Source organism: Acanthopagrus latus, chromosome 4 (genome assembly GCF_904848185.1).
Source record: "Acanthopagrus latus isolate v.2019 chromosome 4, fAcaLat1.1, whole genome shotgun sequence".
Taxonomy (NCBI): Eukaryota; Metazoa; Chordata; class Actinopteri; order Spariformes; family Sparidae; genus Acanthopagrus; species Acanthopagrus latus.
In genome coordinates, this window is record NC_051042.1 from 27747177 (window position 1) to 27774355 (window position 27179).

The 27179-nt window shown below is 41.3% G+C and overlaps 1 protein-coding gene across 2 annotated transcripts in view; it reads right to left on the reverse strand.

Annotated features, from left to right (window-relative positions):
• The window catches only part of nfatc3a (nuclear factor of activated T cells 3a), a 60141-nt gene that overhangs the window by 18934 nt on the left and 14028 nt on the right, over positions 1-27179 (reverse strand). For both annotated transcript variants that reach the window (XM_037096618.1, XM_037096617.1), the window contains exons 2-6: positions 21523-22705; positions 15846-16008; positions 3262-3461; positions 2571-2743; positions 2043-2183 (exon numbers count right to left, since the gene is read on the reverse strand). In XM_037096618.1, coding sequence (XP_036952513.1) covers positions 2043-2183; positions 2571-2743; positions 3262-3461; positions 15846-16008; positions 21523-22705 — 1860 coding nt within the window. The remainder of the gene's footprint in view (positions 1-2042; positions 2184-2570; positions 2744-3261; positions 3462-15845; positions 16009-21522; positions 22706-27179) is intronic.

Consider the following 27179-nt stretch of genomic DNA (forward strand, 5'->3'; position numbering starts at 1 on the left):
AACAACACAGTGACTGCAGAGTACACACGCTTGTGTTAGCCACTATTCAAGGCAGCCAGTGTTATAGCCTTTAAAGTCCAGTCCTTTATGTAAACATTCATCCTTGTAAAGTTGAAATACTCATACCAATTATGGACTTATTTCTAACTTTAATGTTTGATGAACCACGTGTCTTCCCTTCCCTTTTATATTTTCTCATCGCCGAAATACTACTTCAAATAACTTTAAACAAAAGATGATTGGTAAGCTAACCAATATGTTTTCCTTTTCCTCTCTTTCCTTAAAGATGCATTTCAAAAAAAGAAGAGAAGCTGATGGAAAGTATCAGAGATTTTAAATCAGAAAATTTCAAGTATTTTCTTAATGTATAGCCATTCAGTATATTATCCACTATTTAAAGTCCTGAAGACCCAAGTAAAGATTACATTACAGTAGCATAATACAGGAATCACAATAGTATGCATACTAACATATAGCAAACCTTAACCTTTCTGTTTCTGTTTCTCCCATAATCTCTGTGTACTAGCAACAATATGCTGGTCTCTGTAGTACTTTGGGAATCTGCAGTTGTCTTACAATTATGAGGGATGGTGGAAAAGTATCTGTCACTGCCTCTCTTTCTTTCTTTCTTTCTTTCTTTCTTTTCCTTTACTTACTCCAATCAGTGCCTTACTGCACTAAAGCAGGCGGATTACTCATGATGAGGAGGATCATTTTCACAAACTTAATCAAAATCATCTTCCCCTAACCTTTCATATTCCTTCTGTCTCCCTCCACAGTCCAATGCCTTCATGCACCATGGGGCCCCAGCTTTCCTCCCTACCCATGATTCACCTCCCTAAGGTTTCTACTTGCTGCTGCATTAAAGAGAGCCGACCATCAGTGAGTTGTTTCAACCACACTACTTTTCTCTGCCATGCTTCACCTGGTACACCTCAAAGTGCTAAAGACATTCCTCAGGGCTGCTTTTTTTCCTTTCTTCTCAAATCTCAGAGAATGGCTCTCACTCACAAACACAACACCGCTCAGCTTTCTGCCATGTGTGAACTTGATTCTGCTGCTCCACATCACAAAGGTTCCTCGGGCAGGCAGAGACGGGCTCGACGAATGTTATCCATTTAAAATTTCCATCCCAGGGAACAGCTATTACATGTGTTTTGATTACAAGGGGTGTACAAAAGAGAAACAAAGATAAGGCAGAGAAAGACGGGTGACTTAAAAGGAACAGGGTGAATAGCACAGGGAGATTAAGTAAGTAATCTCTTTAGTCTTAGGTATTTGTTAAACGGATATAAGCAACTTTTAAAGCCACAAAGACTCTTTTTAGGAAATGGAGACACATTCAACATTCATCCTGACTCCAGAAGCTCCAAGTGCTTTACAAATGTGACACAAGGACCCAATAGCAAGGAACCAATAACCGAGTGTATCATCTCATGCTTAGTTGATAGACAACATAATAAGCAGACATAAATCTGTTCTGTGTTGACAAAATGCCTGGGGGATAGAGGACTTGATGAGAATGAGATGATGACAGATGTGATCTGAGAGCTGATACATACATACAAGAATTCAGGCGTGGGTCTAATAGATTTGTGGAAATGCATACAAAAAATATTTCTCTGGATATTTAAAAAAAATTTGGGACATTCATTGGCGCATTGCATAATCAATAAAGAGAATACAAATATAGTTGAAAGGTGAGACACTAGGACTTCCTTTATCATATTTCTCTGTCAGAGAGCTGCAAAGTATCATTTTCCTTTAAATTGCACTGTGGAGTTCCTGAGTTCTGCAAGATTTTCCTCATATAGTTTAATTCATGCAAATTTGCAAAAGCTTTTTTTTTTTAGGGGTTTTTCACCACTGAAGAATATATTTGTCCAACAGACCACACATGAATTTGTTTGTACTAATGGTGGCCTCTCTGATACAATCTGTCAGACAACCATGAAACACAATTTTACGACATGCTTAACTGGCACAAGCTGTTTCTGCAGTGGTGTTTCAAGGCCAAGCTGCTGTGTGGACATTACACTTACCAGGGCCTTTCTCCAGGAAGATGACCTTGGACTCTGGGAAGAAGTTGGAGCCTGTGATGACCAACTCCTCTCCCCCGCTGACCAGGCAGCTGGTCAGGCTGGATTTCTCAACCTGGGGCAGCTCTTGAGCTGAACGCTGGGCTGGGAGAGACGCAGCAGGGGTTGAGGAGAAAAGAGGACGATCATTTGCTGAGCTGTGCTGATTCACACTGCAGTCATGATTTGTTAAAATGTAGATGCATGTACGACTTCACAAGCAACACCCTGGTACAGACAGAAGTGCGCCAGTTTCCATTTTTAACATTCTTATCTAAAGTGATTTTTAATGAGAGTAAACAATAGATTAAATCAACATCCTAAATTACCAGACGGCAAGCTTGATAACTTGTGTGGAAAGGTTTGTGTGTGTGCTTTTCTGTGTGTGGAGGTTTTCTGAATGAATATGTTTGGGTGTGTACGTGCCTCTGTGTGTGTGTGTGTGTGTGTCTGTGTGTGTACGCGACTCAATGCTTGGAGGTTGACACTCACAGCACTCCACAGGGATAGAGGAAGCCTGCAGCGACAGCACCTTTCCGTTGGGTTGAGGGATGTGCACTCGGAACACCACGCGGACCCGTGTGTTCTTTCTTCCGATATCCGTCTCCCCCTTCCGCAGCTCGATGTCTGAGTTCCGCAGCTTAAGGATGCCAGCACAGTCGATACTGCAAGGTAGAGGGAAAATAGTTGGCCCCATACGACACCACCGGGATGGCAATCATCTAAGACATATTTAAGTAGTGAAGGCCTGGGAGTGATAAAACCAACCACAAACTTAGCAGGAGACTGGCAATGAGAAGCAAATTAAGTGTTGAATCACATAATAAAAATGCCTGTGTGAATATGATTTATTGCAGCTGTAAATGAGAAAATCCCTACCAAATCCTTTCCTATGAATTCCAAAATAAATGAAACCAGACCTTATATAAACATAATCATTTAGCTAATGCGGAATCATAAATATTTGAATAAAGTTTGTTTCTCTGTTCCATGGGAAACCCTCAAATTTTCCTTCTGCGCCCACCTCTCATGTTGGTTCAAATGAAGAAAATCTATAAAAAATCCCCTTTGGACAAACCCTGTATGTTCGTAAATGTGGTCATGCCTACATGGGACGGGGCTTCCTTCATGGTGGTAAGCTCATAACTGAATAATATAAACGTGTAGTGCTTCTGACATCTACCTGGCTGACATGTTGTTTTCGGGCAGCAGAGGAATTTCAAGAACTTTGGTGCTGGAGACGATAATTTCTTGGCTGGCTGTGGCTACGGTTTTCCCGGTGATCCGGTGCACCTGGTAGAAAGCGTGCGGCCTCAAGTAACGGTCATCTGCTGTTCCAATGAACATCTGCAGGTTGACGGGCTTCTCGCTGTAGCCAATGAGCTGAGACACGACAGAGAGGGAGATAGAAAAACAGAATGAAAACAGATGTAAGTTCTTCGGCTTCAGAGCAGAAGAGTGACCAAAGGAATACTCTCGTTATTTCCAAGGCCACCTTTTTTGGAGGGAATCTAAATGTCAAGCTGAGGGTGTTGCGATATTTCTGGCAGGGCAACTGGAGATTAATCTGGCACTTTGGCCTCTAACCAGTCTGACACTGATGTTAACAACTAATAGTCTCCTAATTTTTTCCCCTTGAACGCCTGGCCCTCATCAGGATTCTGTGCAGGATACTGTTACCTCAAAAACCTCACCATAACCTTGAAACCTTGTCTGGTCAATCGTTCAGAGACCAAATAAAAGTCATATTTCATCTACACCTGCTACCACAAAAAAAAAAAAAAAAAAAGTAAGAGAAAGCAACAAGACTGACTTGGTGTTAAACACTGTGTATTTTCTGTCACTAGGGGTCTCTCAATCAAAACAATGCAAACAGAAATAGTATTTTGTTGATGTTGGAAAGTAGCTTGGGATCATGTAGGTTGTTGTCTTTGTTGTTAAACAACAGCTATTGCAGCTGAAAGAAATATTTCAACAAAGCTTACAACAAAGTCAAATTCCTTCCTCACTCTCTGACGTGATCATCTAGCATTTACCCAGAAGTTACAGTTGTTTTTATACATTTCAATACAGAAACTTTGCACATTATGTCTTTACGGGATTATGTAAAGAACAAACAGCTGGTGTACTAAATTTCCATATCAAGTAGCATAAACCTGACAAATAAATGCCTCCAGTTCAACAATTATGTTTTTGATGATGATGATGATTATCAACATGATTTTAAGTTAGGGCAATAATGCATAACCACAATTTTAAACTAAGAAATGAATTTGTGTAATTGTGAAGTGTCCCCTGAGCTCATCTCAGATGATGTAGATGTATTAATTTAACGGTAAATTATAGAAAAGGATCATTCACTCAATCCTCTGTTAGGTCGTGTGTGTATAAATGGCCTTTTAATGGTTACGCTGTGGCAAAATGGGGGAAAAAGTGCCAGTAAAAATGCCAACAGTCTTTTCAAATGCAGTGGTTCATCCGTGCCAACCTGGTTGGCATGTGCCACCTAGACTAGCAGCTTCCCTCTTCATTAGTCCGTGAATGTTGGCACCTAGGTTTCCACTCAGACAGGTGAAGGAATAGTGTTGCATGTCAGGTAGAGACAAGGGGAAGATGGAAAGGATAGTGGGACCTTTCCTCCTCAGAGGGACAGAAGAAACACACAGGCCACACAATCCCACTACTGTTGTAATGTTGTACTTGGCAGACTGCGTGACGGCAAGATGGCACCCCCCAACGCATACACACTCCCAACATACTGCCCTCTCGAAGCCCACACCTTTAGCTCACACGGAGGGCAGCCCATTGAGGGTAAAGGAAAAGAACAAGGCCATTCATTGCTGTTTCACCTCAGGAACTGCCAAGCCTCAACTCTACCACAGCTGGCTACTGACCCTTTCCTGCTTTGCAGGTTTGCGTCACACGCCGCTGTGTCAATGTTTGGTGCAAAAGTGTGGTGGATGGAAGGACAGAAAGTGGGTGTAGCTTGGGATTTGTCATGTGCTGTTCCAAAACTAGCTAAAATAAAAAGGCTTAAATTAGTCAAAATCAGGCCCTGGAAACATATGTTCCTGAGAAAAAAACAGAAATGTGTGCTTGGTTTCAAAACATTGACTTTCAATGAAGCCATTTGTTAAACTATGATGTTCTGAAACAGGATTATCGGACACACTTTATTTCCAGCACTGGTAAAAGGTTTACTGGAATCAGCAGTGGAATCAGTGTTCATGAGAACTGGTGTCATTGGATTTATGGGTACCTTGTGCTCAATTCTCTCCCTTGCTACCTCGAAAACAGTCCCCCATGGTAAAAGAAGTTAAGGTATGGGGGGCACCTATGTTGAACTAAGCTGTGGAAAAACTGAAATATGCTGTGTTTACAGCAGGTTATGTGAGAGGACGAGCCTCCAGAGGCAGATACTAGGCAGGCAGGGCGGTGGAGCTTAAATCTTAATAATGCTTCACTGTTCTTAGCTGAATAAAAACCTTGTAAGTTGTGGGTATCCCAGTATCTCATGAGTGGAGAAGCCAAGGGCTATACACAAGTCTGAGCTGAGAGGTCTGGGACCAGGCTGGCGGCTTCAGAGGGAGCTGAGGGAGAGGCCACACAGCTGCCAGATTCAGAGAGTTCACTGTAACACTTGATGTCCATTTATCTACTTACTGAGTTAGCTGGCAATTCAGTCAAGAAATCTGAAACATTAAACCAACTTATTGGCCTTTCCGGGTGAAACAAGGCCATTATTTTAAACCAGGCAGGGTTCAACTCTTCACTGAGAGGGGATTTGATCCTTAGGTGTCTTAAAATATCTGTCCAACTTCTACTTCAACAAAAATCTGTGGGATTGCATTATTATACTTTCATTTCCTGGGGAAGTGGAAATTGTTATAGTAATGCATAATTATGTAATTTGGGAAAGACATGCCAATAAATCACTGATTACTTTGCCAACTGTTGAGTTTTTTATTAGACTTTTTAAAGTCAAATTTCCAATCACCAAGGCTGCGTGGAAGCAAAAACTCCCCGCCTGAAGGTACGTTGACACTTTTCTACCACATCCTCCATGTGTTGTAACTGCTCAGTGATAGAGTTATGCCCGAATGACTAACCAGATCAGTAATTCCCGCTGTTTTTGGGTGTGTGTGTGTCTCTGTGCTTTGTGAGTAAGCTTGAGCTTGCTGTTCGTTCATGAAGTGCAAAGTTCTGCACAGGGATGATGGTAAGAGATAGCAAATGTTTCTGTTCTTTTTTTTCTGAAATCAAACCTCTTAACTTAAACTGACAGTTGTGGCATATACTGAGATAATTCCTCACTTTGCTTTCTCACCATCACCCACGTCAAAGTAGAATAAACCCACTGAATGTGGCACATGAATTGTATTCGGAAGGAAGTTGCATGGAGGACCAGCATGAGGCCGCCATAATAACAAGTAATGGGTTCATCTTTGAAAACCACATTAGATCTTAAGAGCCACATGAAAGTATAAATCGTGCCAGTAACAAACTAACAGGTAATTATGCACCCCGGTCTGAATGGATCGCTGGCTGTAAATGACACCATTATTCTGGATTCAAAGAAACATAAAGTCACAGGCATCAACAGTCTTGTGGCTTGTGTTGCTTGTTTTATGATCATGTCTGCACACTGTGGAAGTGAGCGCAGACAGACAGCGCTTACACATGTGTGTGTGTGTGTGTGTGTGTGTGTGTGTGTGTGTGTGTGTGTGTGTGTGTGTGTGTTTCCATAAATCAGGGCATGTTTATTCGCAGCACCATGTGTGTTCCAGACAGCATAAAATGAGTTAAGAGTGTCTGGAGGAATGTATCTGTGAGAGAGGAAAGAAGAAGGAAGGTAAAAAAACAAAAAAAACAATGAAACACATTTTCTATTTGAACACCTAAAATTGTTGAGGCTCAATAAAGCAGAGGTTGCAAGAGATCTTTATTTTTTTCTACCCAACACTACCAAATGTCACCACGAAACAAAAAAAAACGTTAAGTCACTCATTTTTTCCTTTCCTTCCACTTCCCCACTTCATCTCTGCCTCTCTCAGCATCCTATTGTATTTTTTTTCCATTTCTCCATCCCTGCACATGAGGGATTTGGTGTGGAGCCAGAGTGTTGACAAACATACACTTAGCAGGCCAGGAGTTCTTTCCAAATCAAATAATCAACCAGGAAAACCTGATTAGAGGGCCAGAAAGAAAGGGCTCACTTCAGCAGTCCCAGTGAATCAACACTCCCGGCCAAACATACCACACAGCCAGGCTAATTCAGTCCCTCTGTTACGGTCACAACTGTTACTAAAAACACAATTATCTTCTGTTTTGTGTTTCCTCCCTTCACTTCAAATCTGATTCATTTAGAAAACTGCTGATTAAAATATAAAGTGGCTTTGGAAACGTAAACTATTAAAAGACACAAAAAAGATATAGTCAGCAATAACTGGACACAAGCCTTTCAACACTGGGACTGGTTCAAATAATAACATTTACTTTAGCAACAAGGGCTCAGTGTATAGTAGTGGGACATTAAGGATGGAAGCTGAACAGGAAAAGAAACAGGCAGGTGGGAAGCACCTTCCTATAACGGTACCCACATCTTTTTTTTTTTTACAAGCAGTTAGCTTTCTAACTCTATGTTTGACATCTGAAAGACAGTGGAGCTACATCGATGCGTCGATTCATTCAATCAACTGAAAGAAAAAAAAATATTCTGACAATCCAAAGTAATCCGGAATTTACCGCTTCTCTTGGTCTTTTACCATAGCAAATGAAAGGTCTTCATTTTTTGGACAGAAGCAATTTGAAGAGCTCAATTTGGACAATGGGGAATTTTTCACAATTTGATATAACACATAAATGCTGAGTACAATGATACCAGGCTCCTCAAAATTGCAGTCCAAGCACACTTCAGGGGCCTATTTGCACCTTCAGTTCAGAAAATGGCTAAAGCGCCACCTGCAAACAGCGTGACATGTAAACAAGCACACATGGATAATACCAGGCAGAGGAGGCTTCTCGACAGTGAAAGGCACACGACACACACCCTCGACTTGTTTCACATTCCTGAGTCACCCCTCCACCACCCCCCTAAATCTATGCTTGAGTGTGAAATACCACAGTAGGGTGGTCTCTGCCCTTTTAACTCCTCACCTTTCTGCCTGTCCAGAGTGCACTGAACCCAGCTGGTCGGTCAGCAAGTAACTGAGGCCTGACCGAGATCAGTGCTTATATTAAACCACACTGACATTAAAACCGGTCACATGTCCTTGTGCCTGTGCTTGCTGAAGCCTGTAACTAACTCATGGCTGCTGCTGCTGCCACCGCTGCTGCTGCTGCTGTTTCTGACTGGGGCTCGAGTTTAGAATGAACTCTCTCCCCTAAAATAAAATCACTGGATATGGTTACATACTCAGCTCCCACTAAATAAAGTCCTCATTTATTTTTGGCTTTCATCTGTTCCACTGATCCAGTAATAAGGCTAGCAAGCTGAAGGGAAAACACACATACACAGTCGCTCAGTCATACATACACCTAAATGCTTTGACTTTTATTTCAAATAGAAAAAAATGATCTGATTTGATCTGGACTCTAAAGAGTTTTGATCATGGGACAAGAGGGAGGACATCACCTGCTCCCAGCAGCTAAACTACCTGCAAGTATTCATTCATTTTCTCTGTGTTCACCTCTCCCTCATTCTATCATCTCTCTACCTTTTATTTTTCCCAGTTTCTTCCTCTTTCCTCTTCACAACTTCATCCAACTTCTCCTACCCTTCCTTCCCTCCTGTCTTCCATCCCTTCCCTCTTCTTTTCCCTTCGTCACCGTCTCCTTTCCGTCCCTATCCTCGCCCCTCACCTACCTCAACTCCGGCCCTCTGCCGTAACTTGACACTTTCTCACAGCGAGCGCCTGACTCTGCCAAGTTGTTTCCCTGTGTTGCTCCACTGTTGCCATGGTGAGACTCTCTGTGTGTATGCAGGAGTGTGTGTGTGTGTGTGTGTGTGTATGTGTGAGCAAGCAGCGACCTACACTCATGTTGGTGTAAACTACAGCCTAGAAGCTTGTGTTGGAGAGAGTGTATAAGAGTGTGTAAAAGTGTGAGTCTGCAGTCCTAAGAAAAGATTGTGATGTGTGTATGCGTCCATGTCCGTGTCCGTGTGTGTGTGTATGTGTGTGTGTGTGTGTGTGTGTGTGTGTGGCAGTGTGTGTCAGTGTGTGGCAGTCTGGCCAGTATGTGTGTGCAACAGATGTAAAAACAGGAGCGCTGGTGGTCAAGGTCACAAGTGGGCCCATTTCATCTGGCAGTGGTTTCCCCACTGTGACACTGTGGCACCACGACCTGCGATCTATGAACACACACACACACACACACACACACACACACACACACACACACAGCACAGCTCACACAGGCTTGCTGTTTGCCCAGCACACTAGGGAGGGCAGAGAGAGCCAGGGGGCTGGTTGACTGTTTGTTTAAACAAGGTCAATACATGCACACGCACATGCGCACACACACACATACACAGAAGCGTTTACTGTATACTGCATGAGGTCTGTATATGGCCTTGCTAGACTGGTCCAAGCTCAATTCCTCTTATTCCTCATTCTATCCTCCCCCACTCTTGCTCTTTCCCACTCACTCAAACACACACAAACACACGCACACACACCTCACTCTCCCCCTCTCGGTGACTGTTTTCTCGCTGTGTGCTAAGCCTGATTACAACAAATGAGAGCCAAGCTTCCAACATGTTTACATCAAATACAGCCCTGGGGCAAAGCAACACCAGCTCCAGCCAGTTCACACAGTGCAAACCGCATGGCTCTGCATTGTTGTCTGTGTGTCTCCCCCGTTATGGCGGCCAGTCTATTAAGAGAGTCAGCAGAGTGACAGAGAGAGGCCAAAGTTTCGTTGTGGCACAAAGCTAGAGGGCAAGTAAGAAGACGAAAAGAAAGCAGGTAAGACAGAGAGGGACAGAAAAAGAGGAGGGCTCAAATACACTAATAATGTAGGATTGAATGAGAGAGACACAGAGAGAGACAGCAAGAGAGAGACAGCAATGGGGTCACGGCCATGTATTCAAACATCGGGATCAAAATCATTTATTGCGTCCAAGCCAGTGGAAATATAACGCTGCCTTGGACTGACTCTGTCATATTCCATTTCAAATCCTTGTTACCAGACACCACGGCTTCACTTAGATTTAGTAACTGTCAAAACAAGTTCAAAGATGGACATGATATTTTTTCCAACTGTCTGTTTTTTTCAGACATGAGTTGTAATAAACCACAGCCCTGTCTCGTGCAGTGTGTCTGTGGTTGTGTGCCACTGTGTACTGTGAGTGGTGTACTCACTGTATCTGACAGCTTATTCTGTTGTGTCTACCTGCCTCCACCTTAATACCAGAGGGGCTCCTTATATTTGTGTGGGTGCAGCAGCACTCAATTAAGCTGGATAAATAGGCACAAGAATACCTTAGCCAGCCAGAGAGGCTTTGGACTTATATGTCTCCTAGCAACAGGTGTACCGATTATGGTCTGCAGCTAGCCCCAGAGGAATGGCTAAAACAGCCAGTCAGCCAGGCACAACATGCAGTAGTACAACTGTTACAAAAAAGTCAGGTGGTCAATGATATCTAATCATATTCACATCTCTCATTATCAATGCCACAATGCTTGTTTTCAAGTTTATAGAATGGTTATTTATAAACAGTATGCATTTTGAAAATAATTTCTTTCAACCATCAGAAATATGAAGTACTTTTCTGGCAACAAGTGGATTACAAGGGGAAAAAGTATCATTGTTCTAATGTCTAAATGTCAAAACAACGTCATGGTTTGTCTGGCTAGCTCACATATTGACAGAAAAGGAGCTGACTGTTGGAGTCTGTTGCTAGCCAATGCTTTTTGACATCAGTGCCATTAGGTTGCTAATCAAAACCCTCATGCCTGTCTTATTTGTATGAGCAGACCAAGAAGCTGGAGTCAAACTCCACACACACTGATAATACTAATATAATGCATCCTACACTAAGTCACAAACAAAACAAGAGCACACTCACAACAATCTAAATAATTCTGACTAGAGCTGCACAGCATGATCTCTTCAGTGCTTCATTTGCCTCTTACTTTCAACAGAGCCTGCACTTCTTAACAGCTCCTACATCCTGTGTCTGGGGCCCAAAACTGCTGCTTAGAAATCACTGACCTAAAACTGTTCGTCAACTGAGCCATTAAATTCTACACAGACTCTCTGAGAAATCTGGATGAGAGCCACTGAGGGAAAGGTCTGAGTCACTTAAAGTGTCAATACTCAATCTAATAGATGCCCAAACAGAAACTAAAGGGAGGTGGAATATATCTTTCTCGCAGAACAGGTACATTTCCTCATTTTAATAGTATTTAATAGTAGCATAGTAATGCTGTTTCTGGGTGAATCCCTCGCAATTGTGTGTAGTGGAGAGAGGTCTGTTTATGCAAGATGGCAAATTGCCCAAATTTTTTTTTTTTTTTTTTTTTTAAACACACAAAACATTTAAATTGATTTTTTAAAATACACTTTTTAATGTGATGTTTTTTTAATGCCATACTTTTCATCGATTTTATGGCAGAAATTAGATTCCAAAATGTAGTAGTAGCCTTATAGTTTGCTGATCTGTGATCTGATCAGAGAAACACCTGACATCCATCTAAAGGTGACTGTCAGTAGCTGGTCAAAAACAAGAAATCAGGCATTGCTGCCCACATGGCATACAGAGACATCACTGAGTTTGTGAACCACGCCCCAGCTCATCTGCAAGAGTAGTAGTGACTCAGATGAATGTGCTTTTTCAAACTATACAAGGCAATACATGGGGCATTCCCTTTTTTCTACCTGAACCAATCTGTTAATGTACAGCCCCTAAATACATGTCTGAGTCAAGAAATCACAGAACCGCGAGAGAAAAAATAAGGCCAGAAGGATTTAGGATAACCAAACCAAGAAGAAGACAACAACATAAGTCGCTCCTCTTCCTAATACAGGCTCACAATACAGATCTTTAACACAAGTAAACTAGAGTTGCCGTAGAGCTCCCTCCTCAGACATTCCCTTGTCTTTCTGTTGACACTGTATCTCAGCAGTGCATTGATCTGGGCAACAGTGTGGTCACAAAAGGAAGTCATCACCATGTCCAGATGGCAGCTATAACGTCATCTGGTGACATCACACCACAAGAGTCAAGACCCGAAGAGAATGAGAGATCCCACAGGGCTGCAGACTATGTAGAAGTACAATCTGTGGAAAGGACAGCTGCTTGAGTGGCATAATGTTTTCTGATTGAAAAAAAATAGTGGAAGACTTAAGGAAAGTTTCTTTTGAATGTAAAGTGGAGAATGACATAGAGATGAACGGAAGAAAATCAGAATGCTCACTAAAATGGCCGTGAAGTTATTCAAATAAAACAATATTTTTGAAGGCACATAAAATCTCTTTTCTTGACCTCTCACAAACAATGTTTGTCGGCATACCAAAGAAAAACTCCCTCTTATTGTTGTGTTATTGTTGAGTTAGAGTGGATATCCAATCTATGTATTCAAATTCTGTGGCAGAGGTGCCGCAATCACACATGTTGGCACCGGTTTCATTCTGCCTTCAGGGAACAGCTTGGGTCACACCTACAGTGCACCTGGGAAACATGATATGTGCATGCTTGTTAACACAGCCAAGACAGTGGCTGAATGACTTTATGAGTTTCCTTTTAATAATGTCTGATGTTTTTTTTTTTTTTGGTTATTTGGTTATAGCAGTTTTAGTGTTTATTTTAACATAGCTCTGACCTTATATCCAGCATCTCATCTCACACAAGTTCTACTGGTAACCTAAAACAGTGACACAAAGTGCAATGTACATGTGTGTGTTCCTGTAAAAACAATAATGGCATCACAGGAGGAAAAGGCAACCTTTCAAACTGGTACTTTTTTTTGCGTAGTGCATTTAAAAAGAGGTTAGGAGGACCAACAATAGAGGACTGGGTGTTTAGTAAACAAAGACTGACTGTTAGACCTGCTGGACAGGTGCTGATTATATCTATCTTCACATAGCACAAGACAGCTGTTTATTATTTATGTTGAGTGTCAGTGTTTTTTAGCGTCTACACTAAAGATATGAGTGTATCCTAAAATGTTCGCTCAGCATCAACTTTACTATAAAAGATTAGATGTGAGTTATTGTGGGTTCAATACACTTTTAAATTCTATTCTATTCTTATACTTATATTATATTACAGCTATAAGTTACCATATCACTGCTGAGGAATTAAAATGAAAAACTATGAAAACTACCACTACACTGAAATAAATGGAGCAGTATATTTTAAAGCTCAATGCAGACTAAAGATTTATGAAGATTAATAATGCGAAAAACTTTCACCCATACACTCACCCCACCCTCCGTTCTTCATAAAGCTCATTCACCCACACATTTTTCTGTCTGTGCACAGGCCTCTGCAAACCGCTGCACATGACAAGCAAATGTTTTCTGTGTGCTTGTATCGCTCGGTTTGCTCCCTCGGACCGTGACAGCACTTTGTTGCTTGTCAATGCGATCGTGAAAGTGCGTTCCAGCAGAAATACATTTGATTTTTGTTGTTAGCATTCTGCTACTGAATGTCAACAGGAGAAACACGGACTTCTTTCACTTCTTGTAATCATACAACTTTCATACAACTATCTTTGCAGGTCTAGGCACCTGTCCAAATAATTTCATAGGTGATTTATTGCATAGAAATGTATTATCAGTAACAGAACAATGTGAATTGTAGAGCTTGCCTACTAAATACAAACAAAAAAAAAAACTACATAAGTACATGAGTGGGCGTGAAACTAGTTTCTCTTGTGGCTTCTTGTCTTTTTTTGCCTCCTCGATCTAGACTGCTACTTCTGGAGTTGCTTTAGATGTTGGTCAGTGTTTAGACAAACAAAAAACTAAAATAACATACAACAAACTACATCAAAAAATATACAACTGGGAAAAAGAAATGTTTGGAGCAAAGAAACATCAAGTGAACAGGACTCCTCCAGTGACTGTCAGGGCTAAGCTAGTAGGCACTGAAGACCAGATTCCAGCTGGGATTAGAATCAGCTATGAATGAATATTGCCTTGCCTGACCTAACGTATAAACTCTCTTCTTACTAGTTTCTGTAAGGGAACAGTTATTACCAAACAACTCCCTCTGGGGATGAGGAATGAGGGCAAGCGTGGCAAAAGCTTGGTTGAAAACATTTGACAGCTAAATTATGCATCGTCACATATGGCAGGATAGAATCTTGGTCTAACTGAGGTTGAAATGGTTAATGATTGGCCTGGAGGGAGCCTGCTTAACTGAATGTATGAGGACATGGGCTGTTTCTAAAGCAACAAATGGCAGTAATTTAGGCTTCTTTGTTGTTTCAGGAAATGTTGTGTCCACATCTGTTTGATTGTTGTATTTGTTTTAATGTTGTATCTTTTGTAGATTGTGCATAATGAGTGGTGCCTGACAGAGGGATGACAACACATGTTGCCCTCACCAAACTAATAATTACAAATGTGACTGAGCTTTCAATGCACTTTTACATGTCTTACCACAAATAGAATACACTGCTTTTAGATATTAAAAAGTTTTTCAAGAAACTTTATTTTTACAGATTTTTTAAGCAAGGTGTCACTATAGTGCACTGGTTTAATTACACTGCATTTAAAGCCTTTTTATTTTTAGATAAAGAAACCAATAAACGCACCACTGCAATGCTAACACAGTAGTAGATGCAGGTGTGCAAGATTTGGCAGGACAGGGGATCGTACATAGCACTATTGAGCTGATTGGACAGCGACCTGGCAGCCTGAACTCGGCTATTGTTAGGTTCCACAACAATGCTCACGGTCCAGCTTGAAGGCCCTATCCTAATCATACGCACAAAGGAAGCCTGTCACTGCCTTCATGAAATATTAATGGGACTGAAATCTTCCGCTCTTGCTCTCTCTGTATCCGTCTCTCTCACACTACTCTCTGGGAGAAAAGCAGCTATAGCTCTTCTATGATAGCACCTAGTCTCTTGCAGGTGCTATCAAATGACAAAGCAGCTGATTGGGCTACAGTGACAGCTCTCTTGCCTGCATGCCTGCTTGTCTTCCTGCCTCAACAAGTTGACAGACAGGGAGAGGATCCACACATGCAAATATGTAAAATGAGATGCATGCATAAAGAGACTACAACTACATTTGATTGCATAATCCTGAATCCTTAATTTGAAACCAATAGTGGGTCTATTATGCCATTCAACACTGTTATCCGAATTACAAATATCTGAGGAAGCTATCAGCACACACTGTAAGTCCAGTTCAGCTTATTACTTAGTAGACTTTCATACATTATTTCATCACTGAAGGGTACGAAGGCTGATGTCTTGGCTCTGTGGTTAACTTAACTAATGCATGGCCATCATGTTAACACGGACAATAAATCAGCCCTGACCTCAAAGGGAAATTTAATCCTCAGTATGGTAGAGACATCAGTGCTGGTATTTCATTTAATGGAGCATAAAAAAAAGGTTGTGCTCTGTAAAATAGATTTGGGTCATTTTCATGCGTAAGCATTTTTCACCACTGAGATTGTTAATATTTGGAAATGGTTTTAACAGTTTCAGGTTTAAGCTACAAAACAGCAGAGGTGTATTATACTGCTTTTGGCTTAGCAGCAGTTAGTGCTCAGAACATGTATGAAAAAATAAGATATATCACCTTGACAATAGGATGGCCACCAGATGCTGCTTTGACGGCTCCTCGGCTGCCCTCAGTCTCATAGTGCGCTCGATGGTGGGCTTTGGGTTGCACCTCTATCTTCAGTTCATACTGGCCAAACTGGCTTGGCAGCGGCCAATCTAGTGGGGGCAATGAGGAGGTCCTGAGGAGAGAATACCACAAGCGTGAACACACCTACACAAACAGGAAGAGTGCGTTGGAGTTTTGGTATGATACCACTGCAACACACAGTGTTAAAGATAAGTAAAAGATTAATTCAAAGCATACAATGGAGAGATCTGTGGTTGGAGTAATGAGTGCATATACATTTGAACAAACTACCCTGAAGCCTAAAACTGAGAGAGCACAGAACCTTATCAGTGATGACGAAAGAACACTTTAACGGCCTTAACAGTAAGAATTTCCTTCAGAAAATCCATCTGGGTACCCACGGCTTCACATTTTCCATATTTATAATTATTCTGCAAAGATACGTTAATCCATTTGACATCACAGAGTTGGGTCAAGTCAAACAACCTCTTGCTCTACTGAATGGCTCATGACAACAACCTGTCTTAATGCTGTCTGATAACATTTAAAAGTTGAAAATGTGGTATTCCCCTTCATGGTCTGAGACAGAATGGGTGTAAAAAGGGGGCGCAACATGTAGTCTACTTAGCCCCAGCAGACAGTGAATCACTGGAATGCCCACATGCATTAATTCTGTTCTTAAACATAACACTTGTAATAGGTCATGTTCAGACTTAAAGGGTGAATCATTTTCTATGGGGGGCTTTACTTTATGAGTCGTCCGTGTGGGTCACTGAATGGGTGGTAAGATGTGTGTGTGTGTGTGTGTGCATGTGTCAGACAGTGAGTAAAGCACTGTGTGTGTGACTCTGTGTGCATACTTTACAAGTATATATTGTACGTGTAGGGCAACACAGGGGCTGGCATTGTGTGTTTTTCCTCCCTGACTCCTTTTTTTTATCTGTGTAGGCCACAATCATATTTGAACAGCTGCACTCGAAAATAAAACACTCAATGGCCTTCTCCACAGATAAACTGGATCTCTCCATCTGACTGCATTAGTTCACTTTATCCCCAAAACATTTTGTAAACACACGCATCAACCATTAACATCGACCAAGCCATAACCTTTTCCAAATGTTGTTGTTGATTATACTTTATTTAATTATATCTAAGTACAACCTCTCATTCCAGTGAAAATTATTATTCTGGAGTATGTGTAGTATTATTCTGGAGTAGTGAGACATGCATGTAAAAATGGAGGTAAACTGGACGAAAAAGTATTTCATTGTCAACATACTGACAAACAAGCAATCCAAATGAAATATCTATCAACTCTACCTCATTTTGATATTGTAAAAAATATCAACATCTTTAAGTTTGTCATTTTTATCATTAATACTTTATATCTATCATTGCCATAGTCACTATGTGTCTGGTAGCCTCAAATATTAACAAAAGAAAAAAAATTCAAAAACATATAAGTTTGGTTAATGTCTGTTAAGTTTTCTTGAGAGTAGTGGTTTACTCAATTTATATCATTGATTTACCTTTTTTTTGCCTACTTTACAAACTTAGGTCTACCTCTTTATTGTACCCTGTAACTTGACAGGGTACTTGGATTGTAGTAAAAGCCACAATGTCTCACTTTGTCACATCATGACAGTGTACACAAGTAATTATTCATGAGCCAAGATGTCTATTGTAGGGCAACACAGTCTATATGTGTGTCACCAGGTGTTTTGTCTCATTACCAAGTGCCATTGTTTTTATACCACAGCAGTATTCAAAATCATACATTTTACCATGTGTGTCTACGTACAGTTTGAGCTCCCACTGTGTGCATGCATGTGTACGGTAGGTCTGAGTCAGTGAACTGAACTGAAGGCAGCTGTGAGTCTGTGCTGTTTGAAGAGCCAAGAGGCAGACGCCCTATGCTACACACTGATCTCTGCCTCAAAGTTGGCCACTGTAGGCTCTTTGTGTCCCCTCTGTCAGAGGGTGGCATAAGCTTTCATTTGGCTCTATCCAAGGCAGGACAGGCCCCTAGCATGCAAATGTACCCTGTCTAAACTGCATGACAGATCTTTGACAGTACAAATTATTTTTAAGGGAAAGTTTGCAATGTTTTAGCCAGCATGGCTGACTCTTAAATCTTCCCATTCCAAATGCCTGTCAAGTGCTGGCTACATGTAGACCAACCTGATCAGAATGAATTAAAGACATGTGAGTCAGGCATTCAGTTGAGCCATTTCCCTTCATAAACTGTCTTACAGACTGGCAGCCAGTCCAAGGAAAGACTGCATTTTGAAATGAAACGGCATGTGTCAAATATTTTGTAGATTTTTTTTCCCCTAAATGTAGCCTTGTGGTCAGATCCAACCACCTGTAAGATGGAAACCTAAACCCAAAACAACTTTGCATTGTAACTTGTTACAAAAACCAATACCACTAAACAGCCAGGTTTAGCAAATCACACACGAATATACCACAAATAGCTGTTATTATCACACCCTGTCAAATGTTCTTATTCTGCCTCACAAAAAAGTTTATTATGTATGGTTATCTGTGCTAATTAACTGTGATGATTGATGTAAAATCTGTTGTAATGTTGGAATAGCCAAATAGGATCTTTTATGCTTGATTTTCAAACAAGGTTTTCACCTGATTGCAGCTCTATCTAAGATCTAACACTGTATAAAAGAGGCATCCTAACCATTATGTTTTCCTCACGGCAACCATGACATAACCACCCAGGAAGTGTGGGTTTGCATGGCTGCTACGGTAACAGGAGTAGAGGAGGACAGAGGAAATATGAGCCTTGTGACGGAGTAGAAGTGGCGGCCTATGTCCTCACATAGCATTACCTTTCTCAAATGTCTAAACCATGGTGTAGGTAGGGGCTCCCAATCCAATCACAATCCCACAACCCATGTAGTCTTCTCTACACTGTAGTCTCCATCTTCCCACTAGTATCCTGTCCATACAATGAATTGGGTATCTCCCATCTACACATTTGTACACACACTGTAAGCTGTAGAGAAACAACACTATTTCACAAATTTTTAGCGCAATATAGACTTGCCCATGAATTGAAATGTATGAAACAATATACATCTATATAGTTTTCCTGCAGTTTTATATAATAAAACCCATTATAATTACTTACTGGAAACTTTATGGTCAACAATTTTTTTGTACGTAAATTCCATCCTTGGTAGTGCTGACCGATAAATGTATTGCAATTGTTTTGACAGATATTGCGATTATGATGAGTTGGAGTTTCAAATTTTCATTTTCATTTTCACTTGAAAATATATAAAAATGGTGCTGATATGATTCTTGTTCTCCTACACGGAAAGTAACATTAGCCTCATGTCCACCCAGATTTAGACACATAGGAGCAATGTCGCAACATTACTCTATTGTCCAGCTGAGGCCGGACTATTAACGATCAATTTAAGCTGCAGACTTGATTATGCGTCATTTCTGCATCCATGAAGAATCTTCCACGTCTGCATCATGCTGTGTCTTATAATTGAGAAATGTCCACACCTGTACTCTTTATATGTCATTGATGGACAGCTCACTGAGTGGGGCATGAAAAGACTCTTAGTCAAAGCAAATGTCTGAACACCCATCCAATTTTTAAACCCACCCACTCTAACCCAATCTTAACCTTTCCATCTGGGCCATCTGTTCAAGACACCACTAACACACATGTGCACGCACACTAGTAACTCAACAACCCTCTATCTCATGGCAGGCATGTGCTTAAACCACCTGATTCTCAGAAGCCACATCTTAACATTTTTAATTCTTTCCCAAGTTTTGAGCTCTGCTGTGGGCAGGTTGTGCAATGGCAGGAATGAGTGTAAGGAACTACCTGTAGTGAATAAAGAGATTAAACAGCATAATTTTAAAATGTAATAGTAGCTGTATTCTTCATGATAAAGCATCCAAATCTACAGCAATACAGATATTATGCTGTCACTGTCTTAGCTTAGGAAATTTTACTTACAAGGGCAAGGATGCAAAGATCAAATGGTGACTCATCACAGACCTTACAATGTATACAACTGTTATTGTCTGGAGAGTGTTAGGTCTATGTGAACAAGCATTTGTGTTATGTCTACGCATGTGTCTGAGTAGTGTGTGTGTGTGTGTGTGTGTGTGTGTGTGTGTGTGTGTGTGTGTGTGTGTGTGTGCGTGTGTGTGGTGGCCCCCTCGCCATATGTGCCCTGTGCTGATTTACAGTGCTAGGGGCCAGTGCACACAAACAAGGCCATGTCTTCATCTGCTGCACACATTGGAGAACAGACAGCAGTCTCCTCTCCCAAAAAAACTCCATTATGAGTTTCTGATCGCACCATCACCCTTTAATGTGGAGATTGTGCCTGTGTTCGCATATGTGTGTGTGTGTGTGTGTGTGTGTGTGTGTGTGTGTGTGTGTGTGTGTGCGTGCGTGCGTGTGTGTGTCTTGAGGAGTTAGTGATGTGTGTCCCAGTGTCTCCCTCCACATCATTATTAACTTGTGTTACTCTATGGTGTAAGTCAGATTTATGCTGCTGATATGAGGCTCAAAGTTCCCCTGTGACTGAACATTGATCTGCAGAGGTCCATCAACAGGCCTATCGTTCATCTAACTTGCTATTTAAAATAAATTTACTGCACTGCAATGTCTACACTTCCCTACTAGATCAAAAACGGTTTCTAAATCTTTATGACAGCTCACAGCGCTCACAATAAAAACATTCACCACTGAGGTCTATTGTTCTGGCTTAACCTACTAATTGCTTTTAAGATTGATGACATGTGCTGTCTTGCCAAGTGGTGATTGCATTAATAATTCACAACAATACTGACTAAGAGGCAACAGCACCTTCTGTTTTTGACTCCAAAATAAATTTTAAAAAAGTTTTAGGATATAATGCAAAAGAATATTTGCCACGCTAATATTGCAATCATGACGGTAACCAAGTGTTTCTCAAATGCAAACAGGAAGTACAACAGAACAGAATGGATTGCAACACAAAGGTCTTTCAACAAGTTGAGAAAGTCTTCACTGACATTTAAAAAGATTATAAGATTTGAATTTTACTGACACTTCCTCTCCCACTGGGTCTCGTACATTTGCATGAATCATTTGCTGTAGCTTGATTAGATGACAGCATCTGTGAGATGGAGTTGTATTTAGAAAAGTTGTTGTCATTAAAAGAGACCTATTGTGCTTTTTAGTTTGTATTTTTTTCTGTGCTAGTAAAAGATCTTGAAAGATATAAAGGTCAAAATCCACAACAACAGAAGATCCTCTCTCTCACAGAAAGCTTCTTCTCTTTCATCTGCAGTCTCGCCTTTAATTCTGTGACTGTGTGACATCAGACTACATCAAACAGTCACTTATTTGCACTATTTCTACCTGGTGGCTAGTTTGATTCAAGAACTGATGTAGCACAGCTGCTCTGTTGTTGTTGTCAGGCATGTGTGCGCTGACCTATCAGAAGAGAATAGATATTTGGGATATACATGGGATGGTACATAAACCTATTATAGTAGTAACTGAAAATTTATATGAATCGGAAAATGAGCATAATGTCTCCTTTGAAATTCACCTTTTTTTTATTCTTGTAAAAATCAGTAGATTTACCTGAATATCGGTGTGTGCCCAGGCTTGGGTTTATTCCATGAGAAGTGAGAGGGCACTGAGAGGAACTGTTCCCCAGGCCCATCTTTCTTCAGGCTGTGCAGGGCCTCATCTGAAGGAGAGTCTAGATTAGGTGACATATTTCCTTGGTCATCTAGCCCAAGCTCCCCTTTCCCAGTCTGCATAGCTGTTCTGTCCTGTGAGGTCTTCCTTGTCTTGGATGGGATGTCTGCCTCAGATGGGCAGCACTGGAAGGGTGACATGCCCACAGACGGACTGCCAACCCAGGTGTCTTCTGTCACACTGCCCCTAGGTGAAGGTCCTGGCGTGGGTGTGGGTGAGTGATGAGGAGACAATGAGCTGGGGTAGCAGATGTCGGCGCTAGAGTGGCGCCTCTTCCCACAGGGTGAAGTGGGACGCGAGGAGGGCCTGGAAGGTGGTCGCGGGCTAAGCCAGTTTTCATCAGTGACACTGGTGCGTGGCGAGTGGCAGGGGGATTGTCGGGGTGACAGGCTGATGGAGTGGGAGTGGTGCACAAAGGCAGGGTGGTGGTGCTGCCAATGGGGCTGCTCCTCCAGAACTCCACCACTGGTTTGAGGGGAGGCACAGCCTGGGGATGTAAGCGGGGAGCCCAGTGTGAACCGGGCAGCCGCTTCATTTAGCTCTGAGTCAACATCGTCATAGACGTGTGAGAATGATTCACAGGAGGAGGCATCAGAGAACCAGCTCCTAGAGGAGAGGCTGCTGCATGGGCTAGGGCTAAGAGAAGAGTCACGGTATGAGTGGTCCAGGGGCAAATACAAGTGGTCTCTGGACAGGGGCCTATCCCCATGGTAGTCCCCATCAGGGCCATTTGCCCTGAGATCATCCTCATTGGCATCCATCTCCTGCTGACAGCTGGGGGAGATGGAGGTGATCTGGATACTTGGGCACTCAAAAGCCTTTGGTGCCTCCACAGGAGCAGAAGGCAGCAGGGGGGAGGTGCCATATTTGGAGTCTTGTGCCTCATAGCTCGGATGCTCAGGTCCTGGTTTGTGTGACTGAAAGCGTGGGGAAGTGCTGATGACCTGGGAGTGGGACTGCATGCCATGACGAGGCAGGCCAATAGACTGGTGGTTTGTGACCACAGACTGGGGCTGGCCCACATTTAGGATGTAGAACGATGTGTTGTCATCAGGCTCCAAATCTAGGAGAGGAAAAGGAAAAAAAAGATTCAGATGCAGCACTTTTGAAGAATCATATCAATCATTACTGTAGACTTTTATTTCTTAGTTTGAATTAATTGAGTTAAACCTGAGCTGTGTCACAGCTCAAGACACACTCTTGAGATAACTAATGATACCTTATGTAGATCACATAATAAACACTAATAGGTACATTTGCATCTAATCCATCCTTTTATCATCCATAATGATACAATTTTCATCTCAGATCAGAATTTGTGTACTCTTCAATCCAGCACATTAATGACACTATAATTTGGGGGTCATCCTAAAGTCACCCAAGGTACTGAAAGCATTCTGAAAAATGTTGTTTATAATTGGTCTGTCACTGTATATTTCTACCTTTGGACTCAGAGAGAACAGAGGAATGGTCTGGACTCTCCTCCTGACCTTACACTGTCTGTTGCTTTTAAAGAAGAAGTAATTGGTCATTGCTTTAATTCCATCTGTTGAAGCCTTATTTTCACACTGTGCTACACCAGGACATGGCTTTAGCCTCTGGTTGCCAAAACTGCATAAAGTTATTTGGTCACAGATATACATGCGCAGTTGCGCTCTGAGTTTGTGCTTGCGATTGAGGCCACTTTCAGGAAATTAGAGGTTGGACTGTTGCTGGGTAGCAGGCACTCATACAGGCATTGTTCCAGGAGGGATAACCGATGAACAGCACTACTCAGGAAACAAATTCACACAACGGTGCGTGCTGTCGGCTGTCATCACAGCTAGTGCCGGCAGGCTATTTATACCAAAGGTCATCCGGCACAGGCAGTAAGTACACACACAAACACCAACACACCCACACACAAACAAATAGACAAGAGCCCATTGTCCACATTGGCACTACTTCGTTAGAGGTTATTGATAAGCGTATATATTCTCTACTGCTCTCATTGGGATTCACCCCCCTTGCCAATGTTTACCATGAAAAAAGTTAATTTCACAGACTTTTTCACCATGAATTTTCTTCTAATGCAGAGTTTCACCTATGACAGTTAAGTTTTATGTGTCGTGCATTTGGTATGGCAGAGACCATAACTTTTAAGATCTATGTTTACTTTTGTAAATTACCACTAAATTAACCAAAACTGAGATCTGTTACAGAAGACAGACAATACCAGATAACTCACTGTATAAAGCAGCATGAAACTGGTATAATAAATTAACAAAGTGTCATTAACAACAAGTCTTCATGCTGTTTCCTATCTTTGGGTTGTTTTTTTTTTGCATGAATATAACTTCTGCATTACAGTAAGAGGAAAGGCCAAAAGATGAAATGATTAATATCCTTCAAAAAACTACAAAATGGCCCTGATGAAATTATAGTCCCAATGAGCATGGTATAAACTTCTAGCTTAGCTTAAACTACAGTGCAGCCTATACAGCACAAGGTTGTGAAATGATTATACAATACCTCCCCATGTTCCTTAAATGTCCCTACCTGCCTGAAAATAGGAGACCATGTTGTTACTTTTAAAACTGAATCTATATCTAACTTCATTATTCCAAAATTACAATCAATGTCAAACAAATAGACCATCACTTGGTTGTAAGTAAATATAAGTGCCCATACGGCATCCTGTGACATTAAATGATAACCAAAGACCAGTAATATGACAGCAAGGGTAGTCTCAAAAAAGAAAAAAAAAAGGTTTTGGTTTCTGCCCTCTTATCCTCTCTATCCAACAGCAACAGCACAGGCAGCAAGCTCTTTATTTATAGCTGCTCGACTTCGCACTGGCCCTGCCTGCCTGTCACAAGACCCAGCAGTGGATCCTCTGACGACAGCATCTGACTGACTGACAGGGAGAAAGAGAGGGATACCAGAGTCGAGAGGAAGAGAAAGAAGCTGTGAGGAAAAGTTAAAAAAAAAAAAAAAAAAAAAAAAAAAACTCTGTATCCTCTCACTTAATGATAGCCTGAATTGGGAAATCGTGTGACGAGAAGAGAGGAAGAAGAAAAGGAAAGAACAAGACAGAAGGGAACAGAAGGAAGCTGTACAGACAGACACACACACCTTGTGTGAGGGGAGTATATCAAAGGATTACCCTTTCAATCTGTGAGCATGCCACCATCATGCCCACAGAAAACAAACCTACAGGTTTGTCTTGCATTGAGGTTTTATCTGGAGTGCAACATTTTCCCTTACCTGCAATAATGATAGAGCAAACCCACCTCATGTCCTTTGTTCTTCATATATAAACCAATAAAATAAAAACAATATTTGCAATATAGTTTAAAACATTTTTTAAAACAATTTCCTCATTCCAAACAATCAAAAAGAGCGTGATTTACAAATACACAATAGGGGATATCTTCCATCTAAAATCCATTATCCTAATTTTTACATGAATAACAAATGTTTTAACATGAGGACATATCCATAAATATCCTTTCATTATAGAGATCCTCTCTAGACAGTAGGTGGCATCTATAGATGGCTGAAAACGAGTCACCTATTGCTCACATGTTGTCCTCATTGAGATGATTTTCTAAATGGGTGAGATGGGCGAACCATCAATTTGCCACAGGATTTTACTTAATTATCACAGTCCACTAAATCAAAAAATGATGGCGCTGTAGAGAATATAGTTGGAGGGGAATAGAAAAGATGAGACAATCCAGTCCTGTCCCCTCCCTTGTCTGAGGAGCTGTTGCTGCAACACCACATAACCCAGGGTAGGACCAATATTAAGAGAAAATATTAAGACTGAGGCACAAGCATATGATTATACTTATACAACACATTCTATCAGCTGAAATTAGCTTTAATGGTAAAATGGTCTGTTATTATTACACAGTATTTCAATACCATATTTGTCACATTGAAGAGATGACTGCAGTGGCGACGTTGGTGTAGTTCGTTTTCGTTAAAGTATTGATGTTGACTGTACATGGTGAACATGGCCTGACAGTACATAGTAATCCCATTTTGATTATATACGGTAGATGCATTCATTTATTTTAGCTCTCACACCCAGAAAGTATTACAGCCAGATCCTTAAGGGCAGTGCCGGGTAATCTCAGGTGCTGATTCCGTAATGAGCTGCCGTCTAAGTAAATTACGTGCTAATTACACGCTAATTGCAAGTGCAGATTGAATGAAGTTGCAGAGAAAATTGCCTTGTGCTTCTATCTTTTATCTTTATTTTTCTTTGGCTTGATCTGTGCATTGCCTGGTTTGGCTGTAAAACTTAGTTGGAAAGGAATTCTATTGCAATCCTATATGATGTTTAACACATTTTGCCTTTAAAAGATTAGACTTAACAGAAGTCATAGTTTGTGTTGTGTGCAATTTCCTCCATACCAGATTAGGCATACCAAATTAAATGGCATTTATCTTAACTTAGAGCAAAGTCTCAAGTCTAGCCAAGCATCGAATGCGAACCAAGGCTTGCGAGTGCTGAATGTATTGATGCAAGCTTCATTAAGGATGCACTTATCAACTGGCTTCTAATAAGCCAATAGTCTATTCAAAACTTCTTAATATATCCAGAAAAAACAAACAGGAAAAGCTTCAATGGCTGATCAGGTAAGCTGTCCTACCAGACCTCTGGCAGTCACTACAAAGTAAAGTAAGCAGGTTCACCTCTAACTACTGGGTACCATGTGTCAATCAATGTGTATACTACCCAGGGCATGTCATAAAACTTAAGATACATAAAAAATACACATCTTAAAAATGTATTATGCTGTGGGAGTCATGGACTTTGTATTAAATTCTATGCTGACCTCTAATAGAAACATCTCTATCTCAGTCTCCTCAGATAACAGATGAGAAATCCGTCTGCTGAGTTGTTTTCGAGTGTCAGTCAGCATTCATTTGATATACAGAGTTCAAATTAATCATTTTCTGTTTGCCAGGTTATTTATATTCCTTCTCTCTCGGTAGTGAAGATGAGATGCCACAAAAACTCAAGCTAACTTTCTGCTCTGGCATAGATTAACCCATCTTAATACATGATGAAGAGAGGTGCCAGTCTCACAGATGAGGGTCAGACAGGGGACGACTATGTTACCTGGCCCACAGCCCTCTCCTTGCCCTGAGATAAGATTAGACTGCTACCTAAAACCCTCCAGGGTGAGGAAAGGGGTGGGTGGTGGGAAACCCCCCAGCCAGAGCCAAACACCAGTCACCCTAGGAGAGGAGAGGAGAGGAGAGGAGAGGAGAGGAGAGGAGAGGAGAGGAGAGGAGAGGAGAGGAGAGGAGAGGAGCAGTAGTGGTATTGCTTTTATATCGACGGCCTTGGTAGCAAAGTCCCTGCACTGTTCCTGAAAGCCTGGTGCGCTACACACTCCTCAAGTGTCCATACATCAGACAGCCAATCCGGTTAAATAAAGATCTGTAAGAGGCTTTGCTGTACCTAAGCTAATAATAGCTCCACCTCACTAGGCATTTCAGTGAAGCACTGATTGTTGGATGTTTGTGACGCACCACAA